General features: G+C 39.3%; 1 protein-coding gene across 13 annotated transcripts in view; it reads left to right on the top strand.

The window, feature by feature from the left end:
- The window catches only part of LOC125453079 (inositol polyphosphate-4-phosphatase type I A), a 159,691-nt gene that overhangs the window by 102,504 nt on the left and 42,526 nt on the right, over positions 1 to 14,661 (top strand). For 8 of the 13 annotated variants that reach the window (XM_048532169.2, XM_059646775.1, XM_048532164.1 and 5 more), the window contains 6 exons: positions 1,578 to 1,682; positions 3,086 to 3,194; positions 4,626 to 4,643; positions 7,990 to 8,173; positions 8,835 to 9,050; positions 11,502 to 11,742. In XM_048532169.2, the coding sequence (XP_048388126.1) occupies positions 1,578 to 1,682; positions 3,086 to 3,194; positions 4,626 to 4,643; positions 7,990 to 8,173; positions 8,835 to 9,050; positions 11,502 to 11,742 (873 nt within the window). The remainder of the gene's footprint in view (positions 1 to 1,577; positions 1,683 to 3,085; positions 3,195 to 4,625; positions 4,644 to 7,989; positions 8,174 to 8,834; positions 9,051 to 11,501; positions 11,743 to 14,661) is intronic. The other 5 variants (XM_048532170.1, XM_048532171.1, XM_048532173.2 and 2 more) reach the window with 3 other exon arrangements.

The raw sequence follows: 14,661 nt of genomic DNA on the forward strand, positions 1-14,661 counted from the left end.
CACAAAAGCTGACGTTTCAGGCCTAGACCCTTCAACAGAGAGAGGACCCTCTCTCTGATGAAGGGTCTAGGCCTGAAACATCAGCTTTTGTGCTCCTGAGATGCTGCTTGGCCTGCTGTGTTCATCCAGCTTCACACTTTGTTATCTATTTCAAGCCTACCAACTCCCACAGCCACCTAGAATACACCTCCTCTCACCCACCTTCCCCTATTCCCAATTCCTTAGCCTTCGCTGCATCTGCTCCCAAGCTAAGACATTCCACTCCGGATATCCCAGATGCCCTTGTTTTTCAAGAACCGCAACTTCTCCTCCACACTGGTTGAAAATGCCCTCGACCGCATCTCTTGCCTTTCCCACAACTCATCCCTCACACTTCCTCTCTGCAATAACAGCAAAGGCAGACAGAATCCCCCTCGTCCTCAAGTACCACCAACCTCCCGATTCAATGTTTCATCCTATGCCACTTTCCCCACCTGCAATCCGACCCCACCACCAAGGACATTGTTCCCTCACCACCCTTATCTGTCTTCCAGAGGGACAACTGTCTCCATGAATCCATTATTCGCAACCCACCACCCTGGCACTTTTCCCTGCAATCACAGGAAGTGCTGCCCCTACACCTCACCCCCATTCCAGGCCCGAAGAAAACCTTCCACATTAAACAGATGTTCACCGGCACATATGCTAATGTGGTATATTCCACTGTTCCCAATGTGGCCTCCTCTACATCAGGGAAACCATGTGGAGGCTTGGCGACCGCTTTGTGGAACACCTACACTTGATTCGTGACAAACAACTGCACCTCCCAGTCACAAATCACGTCAACTTCTCCTCCCACTCCTTGGATGACATGTCCATCCTGGGCATCCTCATCCACACTGATGTCACCCGATGGTTGCAGGAGCAGCATCTCATATATTGCTTGGGAACCCTGCAGCCCAGTGGTCTCAAAGTGGACTTCACAAGCTTCAAAATCTCCCCATCCCTGACCTCGTCCCAAAACCAGCCTAGCTCATCCCCGGCTCCTTAACCTTTCCATCTTTTATCCCACCTAGCCGCTCCTCTCACCTCAAACCCCACCTTCATCTCCGCCTCCTCGTCCTGTCCATCGTTCCTTGACTGACAAACCCCTATCCCAACTCCCCACCTACACTCAGCTTGACTGGCTCCATCCCCACCTCCTTGACTTGTCTGTCTCCTCTCCACCTATCTGCTCCTTTATCCACCTTCCATCCTCCTCCCCCCACCCTCTCTATTTATTTCAGAATTTCTTTCCCTTCCCCATTTCTGAAGAAGGGTCTAGACCCAAAACGTCGGCTTCCCTGTTCCTCTGATGCTGCGTGGCCTGCTGTGTTCATCTACCTCTATAGCTTGTCATCGCAGATTCTCCAGCATCGGCAGTTCCTACTACCCCCTTCTACAATGTTCACAGTCTGCTGTGCAGGTAGTGGTGTGGCAGTGCATAAATATCAGAGTGAATATTTTGAACTTTAAAAAATATGACTGACAAGTAGGATTCTTTTATAAATATTTCAAAATACTGGATGGTTTATCTAGCTTAAAATGATATTCTACAGGCCCATCTTTCAAGGCAAGCAGTTTAAAAGCTGAGAAGAAATTAGAATTTGTACCTACTAATTTGCACATTCAGCGGATGCGGGTTCAAGATGACTCTGGGACAGGTAATTTCTTTTGAGCAATTATTTGTTGTTATTTCAATTGTACTACTGATCAACTGAACTCGAAGTCAAAGAACAAAACTCCTCCTTTTTAATCTGTAATTAATAAATATTTTGCTTCCTTGTTTTTTAATGTTCCTGAAAAGTTGTGTTTTAAGCAACAACATTTTTCCTCAATAGTTTGTTCTTCATATACTTCAAACTTAGTCAATTGTTGAAACATGGATGGAATATTTTTGGATCAGGAAAATTTCACAAACTGATGTTGTCATTTTCACACTGTAAAGTTTATTTGGTTGAAGTTATCCTGAATGAATGTCTTCAGAACTGGCAAAAGCCTTTTGCTTCAAAATAATAAACTTGTGTTGCATGGAAGTTATAAAGCGCACATGGACCATTATGGCCAACCAATCTACACTGGTATTCGAGCTTTACACAAGCCTCCTTTTCCCCCTCTTCAGCCTGATTACTTATCCATTTGTTTTTCTTTGTCCCTTAACTATTTCTCTAGCTACATCTTAGAGATTTATGAATTTTCAAACAAAAAGCACCAGAAATACTTACTGGAGTGAAAGCATTAATGTTACAGATTGATGAAACGTCATCAAACTGAAAAATTAACTGTATCGTGACTTATCTGAATATTTTTCCTTCAGATATCCAGCGTCTATGCTATTTTGCTTTTCAATGTTATTTGCTTTTTGTGCAATTACCTTACATGGTAGCAAGTGAACTCATTCTAGTCACTGTGGTAAATAATTCTTTTAAACGTCCGGGCTCACTTCGATAATTGCAAGTCTGCCCGTCAAATGTGAAGTTCTTAACAGCTCAATTGACTGGAATAATACACTGCCCCATTCCTTAACACGTTTTCAGTGCGCACTTTTTCTTGTGTCTTAGAAATGTGGGAAAGGGGGAGTACAGTCTTAGGATGCCTTTTCTGCTGCATGGACTGGTTAGCCAATAATGTTGGCTGGCAGCTCCGGGGTTGTGACTTCTAACTGATCGATGGAAATCCAACTACCATACTTTACGGCTTCAGGGAAGGCTTTCTTGGAGTAAATCAGTTCGCCATCAACTTCTCAGTATGTGGAGGTGAAGAGGTGATTCACTTTCAGAAAGAAAACCCGCAGTCTTTATTTGATCTGGCCTATATGTAATTCCTTACCCACAATAATGTGGTTGACTGTTAATTGCCCTCTGAAATAGCTTACCGAGCCAGTCAGCTCATGGGTAATTAGGGGCTGCGACTAAATATCGGCACTTTGAGTGATGCCTATGTCATATATGCAAATAAAGGATCAAAAATGACAGTTGGAGTCCCTTGCTTTAAATCCAGATGGGTATTTTTGTTAAACTTCACCCATTTATTACCTCGGTAGTTCTCTGTGTTCTTTATGCCACAGATCAGACATATGACATAATTACTATTGGGGCGCCAGCAGCTCACTGCCAGGCCTTCAAATCTGGTGGCTTACGAAAACTTCTGGTCAAGTTTGTGGAAGCAAAGAAAAAGTAAGTTAAAGAGAACTTAAAATCCTTAAAGTTTGCAAGGTTTTATATTGCTTTTCCTGATGTATTGGGTATTGTAGCATGAAATTGCTCATTAGTTGCTCCTTCATGTGGTGGTTGTTTTCTGAAAATCGTCAAAATCAAGGAGGTACTGTACCTTCAGCATTTTTGGAAATTAGCTGATGTATGGTTATAGGCACTTGAAAGGAGACAAGTCAATGAAATAATCTTAACTCAAGTACGAATGGGAGAAAATAAGGCTTACCGACAGTTTGCTTGTCACACTTCTGTGCTGATCACTTCTTTGCAGTATAAATCAAATATATAATTGTAGCATTATATCAAGCTGCAGAAAATATGGCAATATTTTAAATACTGTACCTTTTAAACAAAAATGAATGCACCAAACTCTCCAGGTTGTGTGACCTCCATTTATTTTGCTGAGCAGAGGAATTTGTTGGTCCATCCAACATCTTTTACATCAAAAACCAGAAAACAGCCACTGGTGCCATTTGTTTCCTTTCCACTGTCAGATTTCCTGTGAGTCAAGTGATCTGCTCTTAATTTAATTTAGCGCTTCGATAGAAATAGGACCTGAGCCAACCATTTATCTTGTGTATTTACCACTTGTCTACCACGTGGTATCAGATTCATTGAAACTCTTGTTTCTTAAGTAAATAGCTTTAAGATTTCCACTGAAAATCACTAGTATTGTAGTGCTAACTCTATACAAACTGTAAGTAATTATTTGCTCCTCCTGTAGCATTGGGGTTTTATTTAATAGATACCTGAACCATAAACCAATTTTTCTGGTTTTAATCCTTGTTCTAAAAGTTAGATGAGACCATTGATAAACCACAATTGCCTTGATGTCTCTTCATTCGAGAACCATGTTTCTTGCTCTTGATTTCAAACGAGTGCTCTACTGGAATGTACAATTACTGACATTGGCTGATGAGGATAATGTCTAAATAGTAAGATTAAAAAAAAAATTGAAACTGTAAGGTGAAAACCATGGATTAGAATTGAATATTGTAAACTTAATTTCAATTTTCGAATTGCCATAATTACAGTAAGGCTAAGGTTTCATTTCAAGTTGCATGGTTGATGATTGCTTTGTAGACACCCTTGCATCCTGGTAGATTGTGATCTATTTGCGTGAATAATTAATTACTTGAGCCTTGTTCAGACTGCAGATTTTATCACCCTGGTAGCAAGCTGAAACCTTGAATTCTAATTTAGTTTTAGTCTAATTTATTTTAGTCCAAAATTGCCATTTCACTTTTTTTGCAAATTTAAGTAAATTGTTTTTGCTCATCCTGAGTTGAAAGGTATAGTTTGTTTTATTTGCTGATTAGTTTTTGATAAGCAACACTGCTTGTAACACTCTTCTGCAATTGTTTCTGTTCTGTTTGTTTATTCTTTACCCCTTAGCGTGTATGAGGAGGGTTGGTGAGTTCCTAACTGTTGACAGCTAAGCTTGATTGTTTGGTTTCCATGTTCATTTTATGTCCTGTTTCATTTTCTTTTCAAACCAAAATGTGTTCATACTGAAAATACCATAATTCCTTCGCTAGGGCACTAATCATTGTTTGTTGAGAACTCCATATTTAACCATGTGTTACTTATTAATATTACAAGATTTGCATAATATTGCCATTTAATTAATAACAACTGTTTGTCTCAGTGCTGTATTGTAATATTGCATGTCCAGAATAATTCCATTATTCAACCCAAAAAAGACTTTAAACCAACCATTATGCACGAATCAATCGATGTGGATAGATTATACCAAGCAAGTTTTTCCAACTAATGAAAAGACTTGAAGCCATTCTTCGTGCATGTGTGGAAAGGAAGCAGTTATATCTGGGAAGAACTTAATTCAGTCACTTCAGTATATGTCTCAAACAGTCTGTCAGTACACATTCAAATTTTTATTAATTTCTTCTCTTGTCAAAGCTCTATCAGTTCATGCATCTTTATGTAGTAGTTTGTTCCTAATCCACTTTTAATCAGCTACCACGAGGAGCATCAACCGACTGGTATGTTCTTTATCAGTTTATACCCTCCTGTGTTGGAACCTTCCCTGGTATCCGTCTGTATCCTCTTGCAACGCAGACTAAGTTTGAGCAGTCAGTGTTGTGGAGAAGTGTAGAAAGGGAATGCAGAATGTCATTGCTTCAATGTTGTTCTCAAATAAAATAGATTTATTTTCAGCAATATTCAAATTAATCTAATACTATACTGTTCGTGTGCTCCAATTGCATGTATCAAATCCATTCTCAGAGAAAATTGCTACCTTAGTCAGATTATTACTCCTATATTATGGAAATTTTGATTGAGTCTAAAACTGCCACTTTGGATCCTGAAAGTGCCCAATCAAACTTCAGTTAAGAGACAGGTAGTTCTCCAATAACATGATGATAGTGTTCTTGTGTGCCTCACGTTATAGGAAATTGCCACTAAAAAAATCACATTAAAGGGAAATTGCTATGCCTGCATAGCAGAAAGATTGCATTATTCAAACAGCATCCACTATTCACCAATCGAGTTACAGCCAACTCAGGTTAGCAAAATGTGCATTATGGCAGAACTACCTGTGTCTTAAAAGGTTGAGCAGCATCTGAAGTGAGTTGTTTCTCACTGCTACCATCCAGTAGCAACACAAATGGTTTCAGCCACTAACAGGATACTGCTGTCAGGCCAAAAAGGGATTCTACCTATTATGATAATGAATAATGGGACATATTAATTTCAGTATTTGCTAGGTATGTAGGCAGTGAATCAGTTGACTGACTGCAACACACTGGATCCCTTCCACTGACAAGCTACTGACCAAACCCAAGCCATCCACATCCATCTTTTTAATATTAAAAGGAGTCCAACATGTATTTGATTTCACAATTTGATAACATTCAGTAAATAATCCCAAGTGTGCTCTGAATTACATTTGACAACCAGTTCAAGATTTTCAGGGTCATAGGTGCACCGTATAGTTGTGCGTGTTGCACACTAAATATATTAATCCACAGGGCCCTGCCCTTTGCAGACAGAATATGTAGGAATCCTGCCGGTTTCAACTTAGCAAAATCTTGTGATATCTGCTAGCTCGTTGACTCAGATTGGTCAAGGCATTGAGTAGTATGCCTGATTTAAATTTAAAGCTTGGAGTTAACTGTCAGTCATGGTCTAACAGGTGCATTCTCCATGGCAATGCTTCTACCATCAGAGTCCATTTGTCAACCAAACAACAAACCCTTCTTGTACAGAATGAAATGTTTTTTTAACATTGATATTCTTGTGAATGTCCTGTTGAGCGCGTTATGAGAAGCTTTGACAAAATGTCTCTTTTTTTCAGCAAAAGTAAAATTCTGTGTAAATTGGATTATTTGGTTTGAATTCAATGGTTGCTGTCGGTAATTGTCCTTCATCAGTACTGTTGCTAGTTACGGTAGTAGAGTACAACTAGTGTATTTGTGGGAAGTTTAGTTAGACGACTATATACTGAACAACCTATTCTAAATAGAAGAGTTCCAGTTTCAATTAATAATTTTATTTGGGTCATTTTTTTCAGAGGCAAATGAAATATATCAATTGCGATTGTGGAACTCTGGGTTTTTAGAGTGATGCACTGTTTTGTAGAATGAACTTGTCCTGAAACCTAAGGGTCCTCATGACTCTGGGCTAAATTGAGTCCAGGATCAGGTGAAACAAGAATGCTACAATGTTTATAAACCCTTTTCAATGCAACAATAACCTTGTTTAAATTGGGAAGTGTACACTATTTTTAAACTCTTTTTGATCCAAATCAACATGAGAGCTGACTCACAGTCACTCATATTCAACTAATCTACCAACTGCAAACTCACCAAAATACTCTTGCATATTTTGAATGAATTTCAGATGCCGGATATGAACTTTTTTGTTACATTTCAAATGCCACTTCCTGTGAGAAAGTGTGCAACAAATTGTGTGGCACATCTTTTGCTGTCAGATGTAGGCATTTGTTTAACTGATCATTGCGGTCAGTGCGATCAGTACAGTGGTTTTTCTCCGTACTGAGTCCAGGGCAAAGAAGATTGACTTTATTTGAAGGAGAGAGCCCTGAGAAAGTCCTGTTGTGCATCATTCTCATGTTGAATCAACCACTGACCCAATTTACATTAAGTTTAGTAATCAAACGGGGGGGCAATGGCCTAGTGGTATTATCGCTGGACTGTTAATCAAGAGACGCAGAAAACATCCTGGGGACCCGGGTTCAAATCCCGCCATGGCATTGGTGGAATTTCAATTCAGAAAATATCTGGAATTAAGACTCTAATGATAACCATGAATCCATCGTCGATTGTCGGAAAAACCCATCTGGTTCACTAATGTCCTTTGGGGAAAGAAACTGCCATCCTTACTTGGTCTGGCCTACATGTGACTCCAGACCCAAAGCAATGTGGTTGATGTGCAACTGCCCTCTGGGCAGTTAGGGATGGACAATAAATGTTGCCTAGCCAGCGACACCATCATTCCATGAATGAACTTCATGAAAAGCTGAAGCAGCTTCCCCACTACAATGTATCATCAATGATTTGGTCACTGTCTTGCTCTTGATGTGTAGCAGGAAAGGAAAAAAGCTGCAAAATTTTAGAATGCAGAGCTGTGGAAAGTTTGGCAGTTTTGTGATCATGTGAATTGCCAAATTAGATTAGGAGACGGTGGAGATAGAGAGAGGAAGAAAATGCATCTGAATTGCCATTTGTATTTGAATTTATAATTTCCTAAGCGATGTGAATCTTCTTTCTTACAGTTCATCATCTAGCTCCCAATCTATACTATACATACCACAAGACATAATAAGAGCTAAAGAGATTATAGCAAGCATTAATACCCTTAAAACGCAAGTCAGTTATTATGCAGAACGACTGTCGAGAGCAGCCAAGGAGAGATCGGCAAATGGCCTTGAAAGAACACTTGCTATTTTGGCAGACAAGGTAAGTAAGCTTTTATTATTGATTATTGTACCACTGTTGTAAAACTACAATACTGCATGGCCCTTTCATTTAGCTACATTTTTAACCATCTCTAGTGATCAAACCTATGCATGGGTTCTTTGATCAATCTTTTTTCCTCTTTCCTTAGGGTACATTTTTTTACAGTCCCAACCAGTTGAAGAGAGGATTCAAGGAAAGAGAGGCTGATAAGAATTGCTGACAGCTTGTTAGACATTGCGAAAAATTAAAAAGTGTGCATGGCTTGCAGTATCCTATGATTAAACTCTGTAATTTGGGAGATGAACAGCTGCTCATATCACAAGTGTCCTTAGAAAATCAGTCAGCAACCATCACCCAAGAATTTACATTGCCCTGACTGGTAGTAAAGATAACCATGAAAATACACACACGCTCCTCCAATGACATTGCTTCCTTTTCCACATATGCAATAAAGGGTCTTTGAAAAATGCATGCTTTGATGCTTCTTTATGGAGACATAAGAACATATCATGTTCAGTGAGGTCAGGGGCGATCAATACTGTCTCCCTGCCCCACTCCCCAGTATAGAATACTGCAGTATGAATTATGACTGTTCTTTAGATATAAAAGTATTATCTTAGTTATTTATTTTTCCTTCTTGTCATTTTTTCTCTTTACTTAGACAAGGCAGCTTGTCACTGTTTGTGACTGCAAGTTGCTGGCGAATGCAGTTGAAGCCCTTAACGCTGCCAGACCCAATTATATCGCTTCTAAATCATCCCCATCAGGAGAAGCAGATCAAGTGATGCTGAGAAATGACCAGGATACACTCATGGCCAAGTGGACAGGCAGGAATAGCCGTTCTTCCCTACACGTTGGTTGGCATGAGGAGGAGTGGGTAAGTCTGAGAAAAGGTTGCAAATGAGCTGAAGTTTGTTAATATTGGTTACGCTGCATTCTGGGTTGTGGTACCCCACATAACATCAACTCACTGTGGTTCCTTGGACAATGCCTTCCAAACCACCGACCAGACCCATCTAGAAGGACAAAGGCGGCAGATATATATAGTAATGTCATGATTAGAGTCATACACCATACAAACACACCCTTCAGTCCAACTCATCCATGATGACCGAGTTTCCCAAATTAAACTAATCCCATTCGCCTGCATTTGGCCCATATCACTAAACCTTTCCCGTTCATGTACCTGTCCAAATGTCTTTTAAATGTTGTATTTGCATATACCATTTCCTTTGGCATTTCATTCCATGTACGAACCGTCTGCCATGTGAAAACATTGCCCCTAGGGTCCCTTTTTAAATCTTTCTCCTCTGACCTTAAAAATGTACCCCTTAGTTTTGAACTCCCCTACCCTAGAGAAAGTAACTTTGCAGTTCACCTTATCTCTGCCTTTCATGATTTTTTTTAAACCTCTACAATGTCGCCCCTGAATAGTTAGGTGCTTGGTGTTGATAGGCACAAATTCAATGGAATGAAGGTCCTTTTACTGTGCTGTGGACTGCCATTATTATGACTCTGGTTTATCTGCCATTAAAATGAATTAATTCCATCCTTTATATTAAATCAGCATGCATTCTGCAAGTCATTAGCGATAAAAAGGTAACCGTATTACAGAACAAAATAATTTTTAGAAGTGTCACCAGAGCTTTTTTCACCCAACAGCTTTTATTAAAATTATTGATCCTTAGTTTTGTAGCAGAATGAACTGTTTATATTTCAGCTGATGACTTCTTCAATCCTCAATCATTTAGCCTTGATGGAAGCAGAGTGAAAAATTTAGCCGATATGATATGGGCAACACAGTGACTCAGTGGTTAGCACTGCTGCCTCACAGCGCTAGGGACCTGAGTTCGATTCCACCCATGGGTGACTGTCTATATGGAGTTTGCACATTCTCCCTGTGTCTGTGTGGGTTTCCTCCAGGTGCTCCAGTTTCCTTCCACAGTCCAAAGATGTGTTAAATTGCCCGTAGTGTTCAGGGATGTGTAGATTAGGTGGGGGATGGGTCTGGGTGGTATGCTCTGAGGGTTGGTATGGACCGTTTGGGCCAAAGGGCCTGTTTCCACACTCTAAGGATTCTATGATGATGAATGCAGAAGGACACCAATTGATCTGTCTTGCTCGTGATAGTTGTTTGGAAGAGCTATCAAATTAATCCCACTTGGCTACTCTTTCCCCATAACTTTACATTTGTCTTTGAAAATTGACTTCAAATTATAGGAGTTGAAATGAAGCAATAAATTCTCTGAAAATTATGGTGGAAATTATTTATAAACATTTAAAATAGCTTAAAAAATAAACAAGCAACAAACAAACCAAATACCTAATGCTCGTACATATCATTGTAAGTGAATTTTCCACCACTTTTCAACCAGACTAAATAGATTGTATCTACAAATACTGCCAGGAATTCTTTTGTGAAGAATTTTCTGCTGCATACGCATTGACTGCCTTGATCTCGAAATCCAGTTTTATTAGCACTGTTCTCTCACTTGCCCTGTCTCACTTATATTTTTTAAATGTATAGATGAGCGCACACAAGAATCTCACCTGTGTATGTATGTATTCAAAAATAAAACAGCATCAAAATGATTAGTTTTACCTGTCAAATATCTCAAACAACTGGAATTGTATCACCTTCCCTGTAGGTCTGTTTCTGTGCTGTATGACTATATAAATGCCATTGCACATGCTTTTTATAATATCTTTATGTAAATCTGTTATTCTCCCCTTTTATTTAACATTTAACACTATAATTTAATAAAAGAAAACATACACAACACTTCAAGAATTTCAGATCATTGGACAAATGTAATTTAGAGTTTGCGTTATTTCTTCAGCTATGAATTTGTGATGCCTTTCCCTGTTCATCTGAGCTCAACTGTTTCAACTAAAGCACTAATTTTTGTAAAATTGTAATGCATAGGCATACTGAACTGCAACGTTTACTTCCTAATTTGCCATCCTCAATCTCAGGTTGACTGAAGAAAGAGGAACAGAAAATGCTACAAAATGTGTACAAGATCTGAAACAAGTTACGATTTCAATTCTTGGAGTGGCTAGCCTATTGACATAGGCTAGCAATTGTGGAAATGCGAATAAGAACGCCAAAACATTGTTTCCATGCTTCAGCTAGGCAATGAAGGGAGACCGAAAAGGGGATTGAGATTCAAAGTCTCTTGATCTCAATGTCTTGATCTACAAGGGAGATCAAAGCAAAATTCCTATCCCTTCATAATAACCTTCAGATTGTGTTTTATTTTCCTATTGCAACCAGGGAGTTGAGTGATCCTTTTTATAAACCATTGTCATTTTTCCTTTTTTGTAGGAGAAGGTGTGGCTTAATGTTGATAAAAGTTTGGACTGTATTATTCAGAGGGTGGACAAACTTCTCCAGAAAGAGCGGTTACATAGTGATAGCTGTGAAGATGTTTTTCAGTGTGACACTACCACTACCAGCAAGAAAGGTAACCAAGAATATCGTGCATACTGGATAAATCCAGGGGACTTAGATGAGAAATGTTCTCGATCTCCATCGTCATGTCGTTCATCCAATAACAGAGCTGCGTGTGAGTGAACATTACCATTTGCTTTCCTTTCTAACCCTTGGTATGTTGAGTTAAAATCATTTGGTTAAGTTTAAAAATGGAAGAAAATAGAAAGCAGTCAGGCATTAAATCCAGATCTAAGAAGAAATGTTTTGTGCACAGTGCTAGTCTGCTGACAGCCAGCAGGATGCAGGTCCATCCTAGTCCAGCATTTGTAATTTGGCATGTCATCTGAGCTGCTTCTGTCGCAGGCTTCTGTTGTTGGCCTAAGACTTTATATTCTGATGAATTGCTCAAGATCATTCAGATGATCAGTGATGCTCATGCTAGTTGCAGAGCTGGTCTTCCCCTTCCTCTCCCCTCTCTCCCTCACGCATCCTTCAGGAAAGTGGCATGGCCACTTTTGTAAAACAATGCTACCAGATTTGATAACCAGATGACACTGAGCTGCAATCAATAAAACGCCAAATCTTGTAACCTTAGTGCTGTCCTTAAATTCGTATCAGTGATAATGGGAACTGCAGATGCTGGAGAATCCAAGATAATAAAATGTGAGGCTGGATGAACACAGCAGGCCCAGCAGCATCTCAGGAGCACAAAAGCTGATGTTTCGGTCCTAGGTCTAGGCCCGAAACATCAGCTTTTGTGCTCCTGAGATGCTGCTGGGCCTGCTGTGTTCATCCAGCCTCTCATTTTATTATGCTGTCCTTAAATTGTTGCTTTATGCAGTTTCTCAACTGGCTGATTAATTGGCAGTGTATTTATTAAATGTATATCGCCTTTTCCTCCTCCCAATTTGATTGAAACCAGTGAAAATTTTGTTTTGAAACAGAAGGTAGGAAAATGGCCAATTTTACTGCAGTCTGTTAGCAAGAGTTTATATACTGCGTTTTCCTGAGGCTGGGAACAACGCATTCGTTGATAAGGAAATGCCCGTCCTAATGCTTTTTAAAAAGAGTCCAATTGTAACAATTCGATCTTCCAAATGCTTCAATTGATTGTTTTCTTTCAGTGATCTTACCAAGGGTTAGTTTCCATTTCATTTTTTCCTTAATTTTGTATTTTGATATTTTATTGGTTTGTTCATCATGCTGTCTGCATTTCCATTGCTTGCTCATTCAAATTCTGCTATCCTTGCTTTTACTGTAGTTTAAATAGGTAGTTACAGATTAAACATATTGAAAGATGAAAATTTGATTTTGTGTTCCAGTCCTCGCAACATGGCGTGCTTGCCTTGAGCAATGCTCATGTCAGATTTGGGCGGAGATATAAATATAGAAATAATGAGTGAACAATTGCTTCAAACTTGCACATCCTGTCTCACACCTTCAAGAATTCAGTCTACATGTGAATGCTAATAATACCTTGAGTTAGGAAAGCATGGTCTTCTTTTGACTGAAACAAATGAAATTTATTTTTCATGGTGCCATAGACAGATAAATAAACTACTACTGGGGCTCATTTATGAATAATGAAGGAAGATGCAACTTAAATTAGTTTCCCTGTTCACCCCAGAAGAAGCCCTTGTACATAATAATTTGTTTTCTTTATTTTTCTTCTTTATGCTAAGAAGAACAGTAAATTTGAACTTTTACCTTAATTCTTTATTTTTCAATTTTGAACCTAAGATTTTGTACCAGGGTATCTTTTGTACCAAAATGGTGCCAGGGATGACAACTTTGTACGCCTTTCAATGTACTCCTGTCTTCCTGTACTTGAGTATGTGACAATAAATCCTAATTCTAACATGAAAGTATTGCTTCCTGTAGAAGATAAATTACAGATGTTAACGAGCCATCTGACTAAAGTGTGAAATTCAGATCTCAGCTTTACAGCTGAAATGTAGATTCCGGTGAGAGTGATCCTGTTGATGTAAGAGTGGCTTTTGATTGAACATGGCATCAAGGAGCCCTTGCAACACTGGAATCAAAGGGAATATCTTCTGCTGGTTAGAGTCACATGTAACACAAATATGGTTGTGGTGTTGTAAGTCGATTAGTTCACTCCCAGGGTATCATTAAAAGAATTTCTCTGAATAGTGTCTTAGGCCCAATCATCAGCTGCTTTATTAATGACCTTCCTTACATCCAAAGATAAGAAATGGAGCTATGTACTGATAACTATGCATTGTTTACCACTATTTGCAATTCCCTAGAAACTAAAGCGATTAAAGATAAGACTTGGATAGTGTTCAGTTGACTGATGAGTAGTGAACAACATTCACTCCACACAAGTGTCAGGCAGAAACCTCTTCAACAAGAGAGAATCTAACCAAATAAAGCTAGAAATTGCTGGAGAAACTCAGTGGGTCTGACAGACTCTATGGTGGGCGAAATGAGTTCATGTTTTGAGGCCACTATGACTCTCCAACTAGAAGTTGGAATAGTAATGAGTTTAATGCTGTAGCAACAGGGGCAGAGGAGCAAGCAGAAGGGGTGGTAAAGGAACTCCAGACCAAAAGGCGAAGGGAGTGATAATGAGAGTAAGGAAGAGGTATAGACAAAATTTTAACTGTTACTGGTAGCGGTTAATAGCAGAAGATATGTCAGCTTACTGAGAACAAAAAAATGCAAACAAGACACTCAATTGGGGGCTAAGTAGGGGTGGATGGGAGAAATGAGTAATTGACAAGGAGGATGCTATTTGTAATCTGACATTGATGACCTCAGTGGTGAGTCCTGAAGGTTGCAAGTGAGTAAATTGAAAATGAGGTGCTGTCCCTCTAGAGTATGCCCAAACCCCCACACTCCCCATCGACATGATATTGTTGAATCTCCACTATGAACATTCATTAAGCAGAAATCGAACTGGACCAGCTGTACAAGCTCTGTGGCTACCAGAGCAGGTCAGGCTAAGAATATTGCAAAGGGTAACTCACTTTTGAATTCCTAATTCCTGTCCATCATCTACAAGATGTAAGTCAGGATAGTGGTAGAACAC

This window comes from Stegostoma tigrinum, chromosome 6 (assembly GCF_030684315.1).
Source record: "Stegostoma tigrinum isolate sSteTig4 chromosome 6, sSteTig4.hap1, whole genome shotgun sequence".
NCBI classification, from domain to species: Eukaryota; Metazoa; Chordata; class Chondrichthyes; order Orectolobiformes; family Stegostomatidae; genus Stegostoma; species Stegostoma tigrinum.